The 13787-nt window shown below is 45.4% G+C and overlaps 1 protein-coding gene across 2 annotated transcripts in view; it reads left to right on the top strand.

Annotated features, from left to right (window-relative positions):
• Positions 1-13787, top strand: part of LOC147693099 (laminin subunit beta-2-like) — a 251162-nt gene that overhangs the window by 147728 nt on the left and 89647 nt on the right. For both annotated transcript variants that reach the window (XM_086939355.1, XM_086939354.1), the window contains exons 12-13: positions 160-272; positions 8706-8785. In XM_086939355.1, coding sequence (XP_086795481.1) covers positions 160-272; positions 8706-8785 — 193 coding nt within the window. The remainder of the gene's footprint in view (positions 1-159; positions 273-8705; positions 8786-13787) is intronic.

The following is a 13787-nucleotide window of genomic DNA, read 5'->3' as shown; positions in this document are numbered from 1 at the left end:
ATTGCCACTTTAAGCAATGGTGTATCAGAGATTATTTGACAGGAGTACAGTTGCAGCAAAGAGTACTGTTGTAGGTATTAATGCTGTGTGCTATCAATAGGCTTCCACTAAGTAGTAAATGGACATACAAGTAATGCCCTCCCTTTTCTTTCTTTGTAGGGTGCCAGTGCGATCCACGAGGCACAGTATCGGATGGTGCCCCATGTGACCGTATCAGCGGCGACTGCTTCTGCAAGCGGCTGGTGACCGGCCGGAGCTGTAACCAATGCCTGGTGAGCCATTCTGTGATTCTTGCTGAATGCTTTCTGCTGTTTTGGGAGGTGTTTTCATCAATTATGTTGTTTTTGTGTTTGCACTTAGGATGGCTTTATTGAGTGAAGCTGAGCTGAAGATGCCATTCATTCATTCATTCACTCAGAGTGTAACCTGCTTTTTGGCAGATGAGGTCTGCCACAAAAACGTATTTTTTTTGCTGGGCATTTCACCTACAGGTTACGTTTTCTGACGGTAACTATGTTTGTGAATTTATGAAATACGTTATTGGCAAAAAGGAGTACAGCCCACCCGGGTCTTACAAAGGATCAAATCATGGGAGTCCAACATGGACAAAAAACTAAACTACTTGGACACATCAGTTCCAAAGCTAAAAGCACACATCAGTTTAGACCACATAAATATACACATCATTCACAAATCCCTTATTGTGCCCTGTTTTCTACCTTACTCTAGCTGGAAGGGTCAGTCTAACATTCTAACACAGAGGGGCCGATTACGAGTTTGACGGTGTGACAGCGGGACAACCCCGCCACCGCAGCACCAAAACCGCTTGATAACCAACCACTGTATGATTACTTTTTGAATCATTCACAGGCGATTCCTTTGGCGTTCCCATGGGCACCACAATGGGAACATCAAAAACTTTTCCAGCATGGCATGGACTGAAAAGTCCATGCTGTGCTGGAACTTCTGCACATGCACACAAGGGGCACATGTTGTGCCCCGTTGTGTGCATCCACGGGGCGTGAGTCACAAGGGTGCCCTGAAGGGCCCCCTTTGTTTTCTCTCCGCCAGAGTTTTCATGGAGGAGGAACCACCATGAAAACCCTGGCAGAGAGGAAACTCCTAATATGCTTGACGGGACCACAGCGGTCCTCTGGACCACGAGGCACCACCAGGGAGTCGTTCCCTGGTGGCGTTGGCTGTCCCAGGGCATGGTGAGTAACCCTGGGCGTAGTTTGTGTAGTAGCGCTACGTGTAGCTATGCGAAGTGCACTACACGAGCTACGCGTAGCTACGCAAACTGAGTAGTGCACTGTGCAAAATGCTGTTCGCACTGATTGCACAGTGCCGGATGCTTGGCCGCACTGTGCAATCAGTGCAAACCGCTTCTTGCACAGTGCAAGCGGCCGTTTTCTGCCGCTCGCTCGAGTAGATTTCTACTCGAGCGTCAGCTTTCTCAACGCGGACTGGTAGTTTCTCATCACGAGCGGTCGCCAGCCTACGCGACCATTCGAAATGAGCAACCTGACCTCCCTGTGTTGACAATCTCGCCGGGAGGTTTGTTTTCCACGCTCGCGATCGAATGTTTCGGATCGTGAACGGGGAAAAAGTCTCGTCGGGATGTCATTTTGCTCGCTTGCGATTGCCAACTTGATGTTGAGGACTGCGAGCAAGCAAAAAATGACCGCTACGCTAAGCGTGTTTGCACTGTGCTACGTCCAATTCGCGTAGTGCAAAGAAGCGCAAACTTCACAAACTACACGAGCGTAGCATAGTACTTCGCCTAGGGTTAATGGTGAAGTGAGTTAAAGAAAGATGATGGATTCAACCCACATTTAATAGTGAATTGGGGTGAGTATTTGAAATGTTTCATTTTTCTGTCCATCATCTCCTTGTGTTTGACTGTGCCAACATGACCACTATGGTCGTAATGTGGCAGTCGCAAGACCGTCGCCGCCATCCCACCATGAGTCTATCCGTCCGAGGACTGTCAGACTTGTAATCGGCCCCAGAGTCTTCCTTGGCTGCATAGAAGTTCTAAAGCTGTAGTACAGTCATCCTCGGCTGCATGGAAGTTCCAAAGCTCCAACACAGAGTCATCCATGGCTGTATGGAAGTACAGAGTCGTCCTCGACTGCATGGAAGTTCCAAAGCTCTAACACAGAGTCATCCAGGGCCGCATGGAAGTTCCAAAGCTCTAATACAGAGTCGTCCTCGACTGCATGGAAGTTCCAAAGCTCTAGCACAGAGTCATCCTCTGCTGTATGGAAGTTCAAAAGCTCTAATACAGAATCATCCTTGGCTGTATGGAAGTTCCAAAGCTCTAACACAGAGTCATCCATGGCCGCATGGAAGTTCCAAAGCTCTAATACAGAGTCGTCATCGACTGCATGGAAGTTCCAAAGCTCTAGCACAGAGTCATCCTCTGCTGTATGGAAGTTCAAAAGCTCTAATACAGAGTCATCCTCGGCTGCATGGAAGTTCTAAAGCTCTTACACAGAGTCATCCTTGGCTGTATGGAAATTTCAAAGCTCTAATACGGAGACAGCCTTGACTGTATGGAAGTTCCAAAGCTCTAACACGGAGTCATCCTCGGCTGTATGGAAGTTCCAAAGCTCTAATACGGAGACAGCCTTGACTGTATGGAAGTTCCAAAGCTCTAACACAGTCATCCTCGGCTGTATGGAAGTTCCAAAGCTCTAACACGGAGTCATCCTCGGCTGTATGGAAGTTCCAAAGCTCTAGCACGGAGTCATTCTCGGCTGTATGGAAGTTCCAAAGCTCTAACACAGAGTCATCCTCGGCTGCATGGAAGTTCCAAAGCTCTGATACAGAGTCATCCTCGGCCGCATGGAAGTTCCAAAGCTCTAACACAGAGTCATCCTCGGCTGCATGGAAGTTCCAAAGCTCTAACACAGAGTCATCCTCGGCTGCATGGAAGTTCCAAAGCTCTGATACAGAGTCATCCTCGGCCGCATGGAAGTTCCAAAGCTCTAACACAGAGTCATTCTCGGCTGTATGGAAGTTCCAAAGCTCTAACACAGAGTCATCCTCGGCTGCATGGAAGTTCCAAAGCTCTGATACAGAGTCATCCTCGGCCGCATGGAAGTTCCAAAGCTCTAACACAGAGTCATCCTCGGCTGCATGGAAGTTCCAAAGCTCTGATACAGAGTCATCCTCGGCCGCATGGAAGTTCCAAAGCTCTAACACAGAGTCATCCTCGGCTGCATGGAAGTTCCAAAGGTCTAACACGGAGTCATCCTCGGCTGTATGGAAGTTCCAAAGCTCTGATACAGAGTCATCCTCGGCCGCATGGAAGTTCCAAAGCTCTAACACAGAGTCATCCTCGGCTGCATGGAAGTTCCAAACTGTTGCTATTGTTTTCAAGACTATGTAGTTTTTCTTGAAGGAGGCATTCAACACTGAAGGTCATATGTCATATGTTCTTAGTGTTCATATTATATCAGACCCTCCCCCTCCACACCTCCAGCAGTAAATTGAACACTGAGAGTGGGTCAAGGGCTTATCAGTATATTGTCCTGGGCCGAAAATGTGGATTTCTGTCTATCTCACTGCCCCCCACCCCGAAGTGGTAGAGAATTGACATCCGTGTTGGTGTGATCTATGGATTCATGGATCGTGTTGCCTGCTGGTGATACAGTATAGCACAGTATTGTGTCACAGAGCCACCGACCTTGCTATACATTAGCTCCAACCCCTAGTTATACAATAACTGTGACGTCACCCTTTGGGTGTGTCAGTCCTATGATGGACTGAAAGACCTGTGACCCTCGTCCTTTTTTGCTTTTCTGCACCGCCTTTCTTCAGCCGCTTTCCACACCCCGGACACTCAACACTCTGACCCACCTGAGGTCGCATCATTTTACCTGTGAGTAAATCTACTCCGAGGGGCGATTTTTCAAGGTTTTTATGGTGGGGACACGTGCAAATATAAAGAACCACAAACCCACAAGTGTGGGTATTAACAAACATTGTTCAGTTACTACCCATTGACCTGCTGGAAAACAGAGAAGACATCAGACACAACTCGTGGGAGTTTAGGAAATGGCTTTGTCCACTGGGAAAAGTATTTTCTCCGTGGACAAGAAGTTATGCAGTGGAAATGCATCGATGCATTACACTCAAGCATTCAACAATTTTGTCCTGCTACATTTCTTTTTGCATAAATATCTGTGCATGTGAGTATTACTAGAATGAGCAAATTTGCTCAAAATGTGGGAATTACTCGGATTGAATACATTTCAGGTTTTCTTTGTGATTTGCTGAATGAACACCCTTGTCCACGAATGCACCCCTGATAGGGGTGTGAGTTGCCAGACAGCTGCTCGGCGCACGAGGCCAAGGTTTCCGCATCAAACGTAAATCAAAAACAAGGGTAAATGGATGTTTGTCCCAGAAGACACAAAAATGGAGCACGTTTCAAATTCCTAGAACATCTTAAAGCCAAGACTTTGATTATTACATCTAAAAATGTGTGTTTGCTCCGTGGAAACACCTACCCCCACTCACTCCTGCCAGCTCCACCTCCCACCAGCTCCCAGTGCATTCCTGGAACATGAGGGATGTGGGAAGTTGCACAATGTTCACCAGCTCCCCAGCTTTGGGGAAAATGTGAGCAGGTTGGCGAAGTTACAACATTTAGTGGAAAGTGAACACAAACGCATGTTTTTCTGCTTTTTTTTCTGCTAAAGGTGAGACATTTCTGGCACTAAATATATATTGACTAAAAATGTAATGATCAATTAAAAATATTTACAAATTTCTTGTAATTTTTTTTAGTGTTAGTTCTTTGTTAAAACATTATTAAACTTATAGGTGACTTTTAAAAAGTCATAGACTGTTTGTGAAAGAGGTAGGTATAACTTTTATAACTTTCCTAAAACTGGGTCATTAAACCTTCTGTTTCCTAAAAACATATCCGCTTCCTGACAACATTAATTTGCTACAAAAATCGTTTTAAATGGACCACATTCCCAGTGGAATAAGGGAGTACACCTTTTATACATGTCACAATGTTTCAAAGTCACATAATTTCGATGATGTAGATAGAAGCTCGTTCTGCAAATCTCTAGTCACAAGTGACTCTATTTCAGAGAAAGATCGTTTCACCTCCTTTAAAAAATATGTGTGTTTATTGTTCCCAAACAAGGCTGTCTCATCTTGCAGAGACAGATTGCCAGTTCTTCAAATCTGGACCACCTCTCTCTCTCTCTCTCTCTCTCTCTCTCTCTGTCTCTATTCCATGCCAGTTCAGCAGATTTGAACTTTCTCCGTCTCCCAGGACCTGCTCTCACCACTTTTGAGGTGCAACATCTGGAAGAGGTGGTTTGTTCTAGAAGTTAGTTGGTAGTGGGCTCATGAACAATGAATCACAAGAACAGTAAAAAGTTACCAGGTAGAAAGTCCAAGGCTTTCATTACAGACACAAGCAGAGTGGGACAGGATCAGAAAAAGGCTGAAGATATCTCAAAGAAACATCAAAACTACCCGTTATCACCAAGGTCTAGTTTGGAAACTCTAAAAGGCAGGGCAGTGTCAGGGGACCAAAGCTGGACCGCTAACCCACAGGAAGGAAAGATCACGGTTAACTTCCAGGTTTGCAGGGGCAGAGCATATTGAACCTTATTCTGAACATTGCTCTATGTCGGGCAACATCTCATAGGTGCATTGCCTTTTCCGCTAGTTTGTCCACCCAACGTGTGTTCTCTCACCTTTGTTTTGTTCTTCTTGTCTGTTCACTTTGAGGGTCCTTCCTCATTTGCTCCCCTCATTTGTCCTTTATTCAGGGGTCACACACAACCATTTCAACCATTGGTCTGTCTTGTGGTAATGTGTTGGTGCAAGAATCTTGCTCTGTTGAGTTCTGGAGGTCAGCATTGGCGGAGGAGAGGAGGGTGGAGTTGCTCAGTTGGCAGAGGGGTGCCTGGTGCTGCTCAACTGGCACAATAGGACCAGGTGGTGCTGTTCTCCTGTGAGAGGAAGTGGTGGGTGCTGCTCAACTGGCAGAGGAACCATGGGTGCTGGCAGCTAACCTGCCCTACCATTCCAACCATTCAATTACCTTCCTACTTGACTATGTTTCTCTCCGATTCTGCTCGCTTTACTCACCGCGCCAACTATGCACTTTGTCTAACGTGGGATACAGAGCTTGGCAACCGGTCCACTTGGTGCCCTGGGCTGGTAAAAGTCCATAACCACAAGTGGAGAGTTTCCAAGCTTGAGCAGTTTGGATTTCTCCATCAAAGTTTTCTGACATGGTTGTGTGACCCCTGACCCCACATCATCCTTATGGTAATCATTGAAGAGCCTTTGATATCTGTAAGATGCAGAGCTCTGTTTGTGTCTGGAAAGGAGAGGCGGAAAGGCGACAAGGTGAAGATTTGCTAAAAACCCAAAATAAAAAAATCATTACTGTTAAAGTGTTGTTACCTAAAAATTCAGCAACAAGATTTCCAGTGCCTTTTTTATGGTGATGGGCACCATACTATGCCAACTTAATTGTAGTGCTTTGCACCAGTTTGCAGCTATTGTAGCGCTATTCAAACCCATGACTCAGGGTCGCCGAACTTGAAAATCAAGTAGCAAAGCACCCTAAAAGTCGGGAAAGCACCCCAAATTTATCATTAGAAGTAGCACACCATTTTATTGAATTATCCAGCAAAACAAATAGGAGTAAAAGCACCATCAGGGTCTAAGTTACAACCTCGAATATTTTATAGCTCCTTCGCTCTAGGCACTGCAAGCCTCATTTATTATATTTTGACGCACAGCAACGCAGCACGCCTTCCTGCTGTGCTGCCGTACCTCAAAATAAAAGGGCAGGAAGGGGCTGTATCTACAAGATACAGCACATTCCTGTCCTTCTCCCCTGCGCTGGTGCACAAACAGCAGCCGTGCGCCAACACAGATACCCTTGCGTTGCAGGGATGATTGTTTATTGACACCTTCCTGCACATAAACAATCGTTAAAAGCGATTTTCTCCTTCTATGCGTGCTGCAGAATGCAATGTAAATCTGGGATCAGGTCGGGTTCTATGAATGTTGCGAGGGAACCACAGCAACACCCATGGAACGCTCCTTTCACACAGAAAAATTACTTTACACGGCCATGTAAATATGGGCAGGCACACTGGCGGTGCAATGGGCTTGTAAATGAAGCCTTACATTTGTAATCATCTGTTACCTAATGGACCATGCTTTGGGCCAAATTGGTCCTGTATTGACTCGCTGAGTCCTCTCAGCTAAAAATGGACTTGTGTCATCTCTACAGACCAGTATACTAGCATTGTCTGTACTCTCACCTAACTGCCTGTGGTAAGCAAGGATGCTCTCAAATAAAAAGAGCAAAAAGAAAGCAAAAATAGGCATCCAAAGTGTCAATATGCTACGCCACCCTAGAAGTGGCGTAGCGAGGCGCAACAAGGAGAAACGTTTTATTTTCGCCTCGTTTTTTTTCCCTCTTTCAATGCGTGCTGCATTCTGCAGCACGCATTGAAAGAGGAAAATGCCTGTAGTGATTGTTTTTGTGCAGCAAGGTGCCCCTTCCGGCACAAAAACAATCTCCCCATGGTGCAGGCATCATGCCCCAGGGTGCAAGGGTGCCTGCGCCGGCGCTTGACAGCTGTTTGTGCACCAGCGCAAGGGAGAGCACAGGACATATAATTGTAAATATGTCAAAATTCCTGTGCTCATAAAGTGCTGCAACGTGGCGCAGCCAAAGGGCTTGCGGTGCCGCGCTGCAGCACTTTCTTGTAAACCTGCCCCCTAGTACTTACCCAACCCCTCCCAAGATGGTGGAATGACCATAGGACATTATTTGAGCTTCCCAATCTAGGATGGAGCTACGTCTTTTCCTGTGATGTCCTATCCTATCCTGGTCATATATAAAGGAGACAGTCACAAGAGAAAGATGTTTTGCAGCACATTTCTTTCCTCATTTTTTGGGGTATTCTTCATACAATTGCTTCTATGTTGTCCCAGATTTTTGCTTTCAGGATTTTAATCTTCTGCATTACTTCAGATTAATTCCTGGGTTGGCTCTTTTTCTTTCTTGTTGCTTTGGAGCCTTGCTCATTTCTTCAGCTCTAATCTACATCTTCAGTCTAGAGCTACAAGATTATTAAGGAGTTTTTTTTCCATTTTCTGAGGGTTTCCTCCTCACTGAGACCTTCTTAAGGGGACACTTGACACCTTTTTTATGTTTACTATTCTGAGCATGGTGGCACTGTGACTTCTGGAAGCAGCTGCTCTTTCTTTGGGCAATCAAAATGGGGTCTGAACAGACCTTCTCGACGTCCCGTCCTTGACATTCGGACGCTCAAATGAACCTGAGAGACTTCGACATTTGAAAAGTTCTTGTGATGTTTTTTCTAGCTGGGTTCTTTGTTAGAACATTATTAAACTAATATATGATTTAGGTCAAAGGCTCTTTTAACAAAACCAGGTACTTTTCCAAAGCCATCCAGTTGATGGCAAGATTCTGCCTATCAAGCTGATCTCTAACTGAAGTCAGTCTGTAAAACTAATTTAACAGGTAAGTAACTTTTTTCCTCTTTTTCTGAGTTCTGTTTGTGTGGCTGAATTCCAGTTTTCTATTTCGAGGAAGCACAACATTTCACAGAACCAGGCAGTCTTGAAACAGCTTGTCATCCTTTACCACTAATGTTAGTTTTCTTTGCCTTTAGCCGGAGCACTGGGCACTGAGCCATGACGTCCACGGCTGTCGTGCCTGTGACTGTGACATCGGAGGAGCCTGGGAGAACCAGTAAGTGCCCCGTGCGGATGTGCGAGGCTAGTCACAGCCGCACTGCGCGTGCGCACCGCTCAGCAGGCGCAGGGACGCAGAGAAGTCAGGTGAGAGCGTGTGTTGCTGGTCCTTGACGTCAACCTTTACCACTTAGCCCTGGACATTGTAACTGGTTAAAATGACTATTCTACTTGATACATTGTAGAGCAACAAGTCCATATTTTGTTCTCCTTTTCAGTGCTTAATTTGTAAGGGAGTTTTATACAGCGCAAACTTGACCCTAAGGTACTGAGTAACAGAGCGCTTTACACAAGCACCAGTTGCGTTACATGAGGACACATTAATTTTTCCAAGGCACGGGCTGTTGTTGTTCAGGGCTCTAGTCAGGAGGCCAATGCAGTTTGCACCACACATTGACCTGCCATGCTGCCAATGATAGTAAGAACACATCTACTAACCATCACACTCCTACCAGTGTCACAATTCGGATTATTCCAGGCCCCTAAAGCTATTAGAATGGCTTGGGTGGCAGGTAATAGTCATTCTTAATGTATATTGAATTAATAATTTACTGTTGTTGTGGTCATCTCTAAATTAGTCAGACAGCGCCACCTTGTGGCAGATTGTCATAAGCGCTAGTGATCACATTTAAGTGCCGGTACTGAGCACCGAAAACCACCAGATCAAATTAAGCACTGCCTTTTCTACGACTGGTGGAGACTCACTGCATGAGGCTCGGAGGCGGGCAGTACTACATAACATAACATTCTTCCCGTATATGAGGTGTGCACATACCTTAAACTACCTCCTTGTCAGTATTCCTCTTCCCTTCATTCCTTGATGAGAGTTGGCTCCGAGTCCTCATCTACTATAGATTTTGTTATTTATGTATTTATTTTCTTCAGCGCTCACCACAAAGGAAAGTATCGCTAAGCTCCATAGACTCAGACAAGTCACAGCCCACATTACCCAGGATTAAACAAGAATGTATTTTTCTGAAACTCATGAAGGCGGCTATCAGTTTACTATCATCCGCTGGTGAGTTCCATATCTGCAGACTGATCTTCCAGTAAAACTCAGTTCAAGGAATCTTCCAGAGCGCATGACTGCTCGACCTAGCTGAACAGGATGTACTCGGAGCCAGGCTCAGCTCCAAGATTCTCAATCCGGGAGGGCCCTAAAAAACTGAGGTAGTATGAAGGCAAAAATTAACAAAGGCTCACCGGCTACAGGGAGGGAGTCAGTGTTGGACCTGCTAAATACACAATCATTGGTAAAGCCAATAGGATTAGCCTGTGGTTCATGTTATAGGTATGCACATGCGTTGAACACACATGTGCGTCTACAAAATGTCACTGGCTTTTAGGCTTGCTCGTTAAAAAAAAGTGCGCAAAAGTGTTTTTTTTTTCAAAACGTAGTCATTTCGCAAAAGTGCTTTTTTTAAAAAACGTAGCACAAAAGTGCCTTAAAAAAAGAAAAAAGATTAAAATGGAGGAGTAGTTAGGGAGGATGCCCAGGGAAAGAAGCAACAATGCGGAGAGAACAGGGACACAGGGAGAAATACGGGCAAAAGAGAGCAACATGGGTGTGGATGAAGAAGCAGAAAGGGTGAGAGAAAGCAACATGAGCACATGGGCGAGAGAGGGCAAGGGGGAGAAAAACACTCAAGGGAGACAGCTGGAAAATACATGCACTATCATGAAGTGCTTAAAGAAAAAAAAGAAAAAGTAGTTTCCTAAAAGCAAGCAGAGGAAGCATAGAAGCCTGCCAATCATAGACATGGTAAAGAGGCTATGCTCCATGAGAGCCAATCAACAATACGTTACGGGTGGGCTGCAAGCTCATGTATGTTTTTGATAAGCCCTCAGTATGTCTTTTACAACCAGACAGTTTGCACGACCTAAAAATCCCCCGCAACAGAACCATGAAATTACTGACTATTTGTACTACTTGATGGTGAAACCAAAGATTGCACAAACCTCGAACAGGGCCTTGTGACCCGCACTGGTGAATGAATGAATAAAACATTTATTAAGCTCATAGCTACTCAAGAGCTTTCCAGTGCTAACAGCAGCACAAACAGTGAAAAACACTAGGCAAAGTTATGGAAAAAGCCATGTTTTAAGAGATCTCGGATAGGCCAAATGATTAGGTTCAAGACGAATGTGGAGAGGGAGAGGGTGTTCCACATCCCAGCAGCATTATAGGAAAACAGACGGCCACCACTTGTTAACTTTTTTACTCTGGGAACTAAGGCGAGACAGAGATTGCTTGAGCGCAGGCACCTGTTTGAACGGTAGGGCAAAACCATGGACCGGTTAATAGGTGATCCCTTCCCTGCGAATGTCTTGTGAACAATACAGAGAGCCTTAAATGTAATTCTCTCCTGTATGGGGAGTCAATGGAGGGTGTTACTAGCTTGTTTCGTGGATTGGCGGTTCGGAATCCGAAGAAGCATACACGCTGCGCAGTTTGGCACAGTCTGCAGCTTCGTGATGGTAGCAGGGTGAACTTCTAAATAAAGAGCATTCTCCTAGTCCAGGTGAGAAAGAATCAAAGCCTAGACCATACGTCTTCTTGCAAGGAATGGTAGAAGAGGAAGAACTTTACGAAGCATCCTAAGGATTCCATCACAAGTACCTGCCAACTTCAGGGCCTGATGCTTAAAATTCAAGTTGCGATTGAGCCAGACGCCCAGACTTTAATTCCGTTCTTGGGAGTACAAGCGGGACCAAGACAGACTGGCCACAACATTCCTACATTAAAAATTGGAGAATTACCTAGGAGCATAAGCTCCGTCTTATCTCCATTCAATCTCAGATATGAATCCTCCATCCACCTGGCCACCTTCTCCAAGCATGGGCCTAGACCAGGCGAAGAATTAACGGAGTGATTAAGGGCCACAACAAGTTGTGTATCGTCAGCATAAGTGACAATCTGGACCCCAAAAGGAAGCACTATCTCTGCTAGTGGACTCATGTTTACATTGAACAGAGTGGAGCTCAAAGATGGTCCCTGCGGAACCCCACAGCTAAGCGACATATATTTCGAAATAGCATATGCTTCAAAAACCTGAAATGACCTGTCTTCCAGAAAAGATTTCAGCCACCTTATGGCGCCCCCAGTCACCCCAACACTTATGAGTCTATGGACCAAGGAGTGGTGGCCAACAGTGACGAAGGCTGCACTGAGATCCAAGAGAATGATAGCGCAGAGCCTCCACCATCCAGGATTTTCCTGGAGTCTTCGACTACTGCTAAGAGGGCAGTTTCTGTACCCTGTTGGGGTCGAAAGCCAGTCTTTGAGGGGTGAAGGTGATTGTGAGACTCCAAAATGTGGAAAGGACTGAGTTGACAGGCTTCTCAACAATCTTAGTGATCCCTGGAAAAAGCAAACTGGAGCGGTGATTCCTCAGGAGATCATGGTTGCGACTTGGCGTGAGTAGTTGTGCTTTCTAAGAAATCTGATCGATTGATTGAAGTATATGCGATTAGGTTGTATATCATTGCCATTCTTTCAAATAGACTGACTTGAATGGAACATCATCTAAACTTGTATCACTGCCTAGTGTCATCCACAAATGTTAATGCTGGGAAACTATTGTGTACTTGCTTCATCAACTGGGAATTGCTGGGATATTCCATACTGTTCCGGGCTATCCAGCAGCTATACAGTATGACCTGGGCTGAAAGAGCCTCTGCTTTATCCCCTGGGACCAAGAGTAATAGCGAACAAGGGTGTGTGCCGCCCCTCTCTTGTTCAGCCTCTGTGTAGTAGGCATAGAGACTGTTTTGGCTCATCACGGATCTAGATCCCTAGGACGGGGCACACCCTGATGTTACTATTACAGAACGCAGATTACACAATAATATTGAATGGAACTACTGTCTTCTGCAGCATCACTTAAGTGCCCTTCATAAGCGCTGCGAAAAACAAGAAGATGGCAGTAAATACACCGAGGAAAAATGTCTTAGAATTTGGCAGATATGTCTGGAAACCAGGGTTGTGGGGTGTGACTGGTCAAGGAGTTGCAATTTACCAGCCTACAGGTGCCCTTGTTCTGGTACTTTGGAAAAGGGAGTCACCATGATCAAAGGGCACCGCTAAACCTGAAAGCTACTTCTTTAATATGTGTCTTGCACAAGCTATTTACTCATCAAATAAAACAGCCTATTCTTTTTAAGCTTTGAGACGAAGTGTTAACAACACACTGAGGATCATTTCACTTCAAAAGTGTTTTAGAGTTATCTCTACTATTCCTAAAGGAGCTGTAAACCAAAGAGGGGAGAACTGTCAGGTTGAATAAGAATGCAGAGAATATTACAGGTACCCGCTCTGGGTCATTCCAGAATCTCATAAAGAGAAGAAATGGTTTAAATCTTCTCAGAAAAAACCTGGCAGTTTGTAGTTTACAGACTAAAGTCTCACACAGAAGAATCTGCCCCTCCCTGACATTGTCCCATCCTTGTGGGCAGCCACAGCATGCATGGCATTTGTTGCAGCAACAGAGGGCTTTCACCTCAGCTCTCATTCAGGTGAAGTGATAGGCACAGAGGGTAGGTTGCAGACACACAAGTAAAATTAAAAGAACACAAAAGGACACTCTTCTGAATGCATTATGGGAGGGGAAGGGGCCTCTCTTGGGATGGGCAGGGGGCTCCCTTGGCTGGGAGGTACGGTGATAATGTTCGCGGGAGATGCTCTCTAGAGGCATTTTAAGACCAGACAGGCCAATCTGAAACTGATGCATTTGGCAACCAGTAACCAAGAAGGGCTACTGAGCCTGCTCATTGCGGCCACTCCTTCTGAACTTCAAGGCCCGCCTTCCAGCTGTACCATCGAGGCCTTGAGTTATTATCCTCTCAGTATGGCATTGGCCTGCTTGAGTTTGAAGTCTTGAACTGATTCCTCCATAGCTTTTGATGTTTTGCTTCAGATAAGGCACAATTTACCATCCTAGACAATGAAAGCCCATACCATATCATACCATACCATATTAAACTATAAAAAGACAATTCAT

The sequence above is a fragment of the Lissotriton vulgaris genome, chromosome 9, assembly GCF_964263255.1.
Source record: "Lissotriton vulgaris chromosome 9, aLisVul1.2, whole genome shotgun sequence".
Classification (NCBI taxonomy): Eukaryota; Metazoa; Chordata; class Amphibia; order Caudata; family Salamandridae; genus Lissotriton; species Lissotriton vulgaris.
Note: the sequence above shows the minus strand (reverse complement) of the source record. Positions and strands in the feature narration are given on the sequence as shown.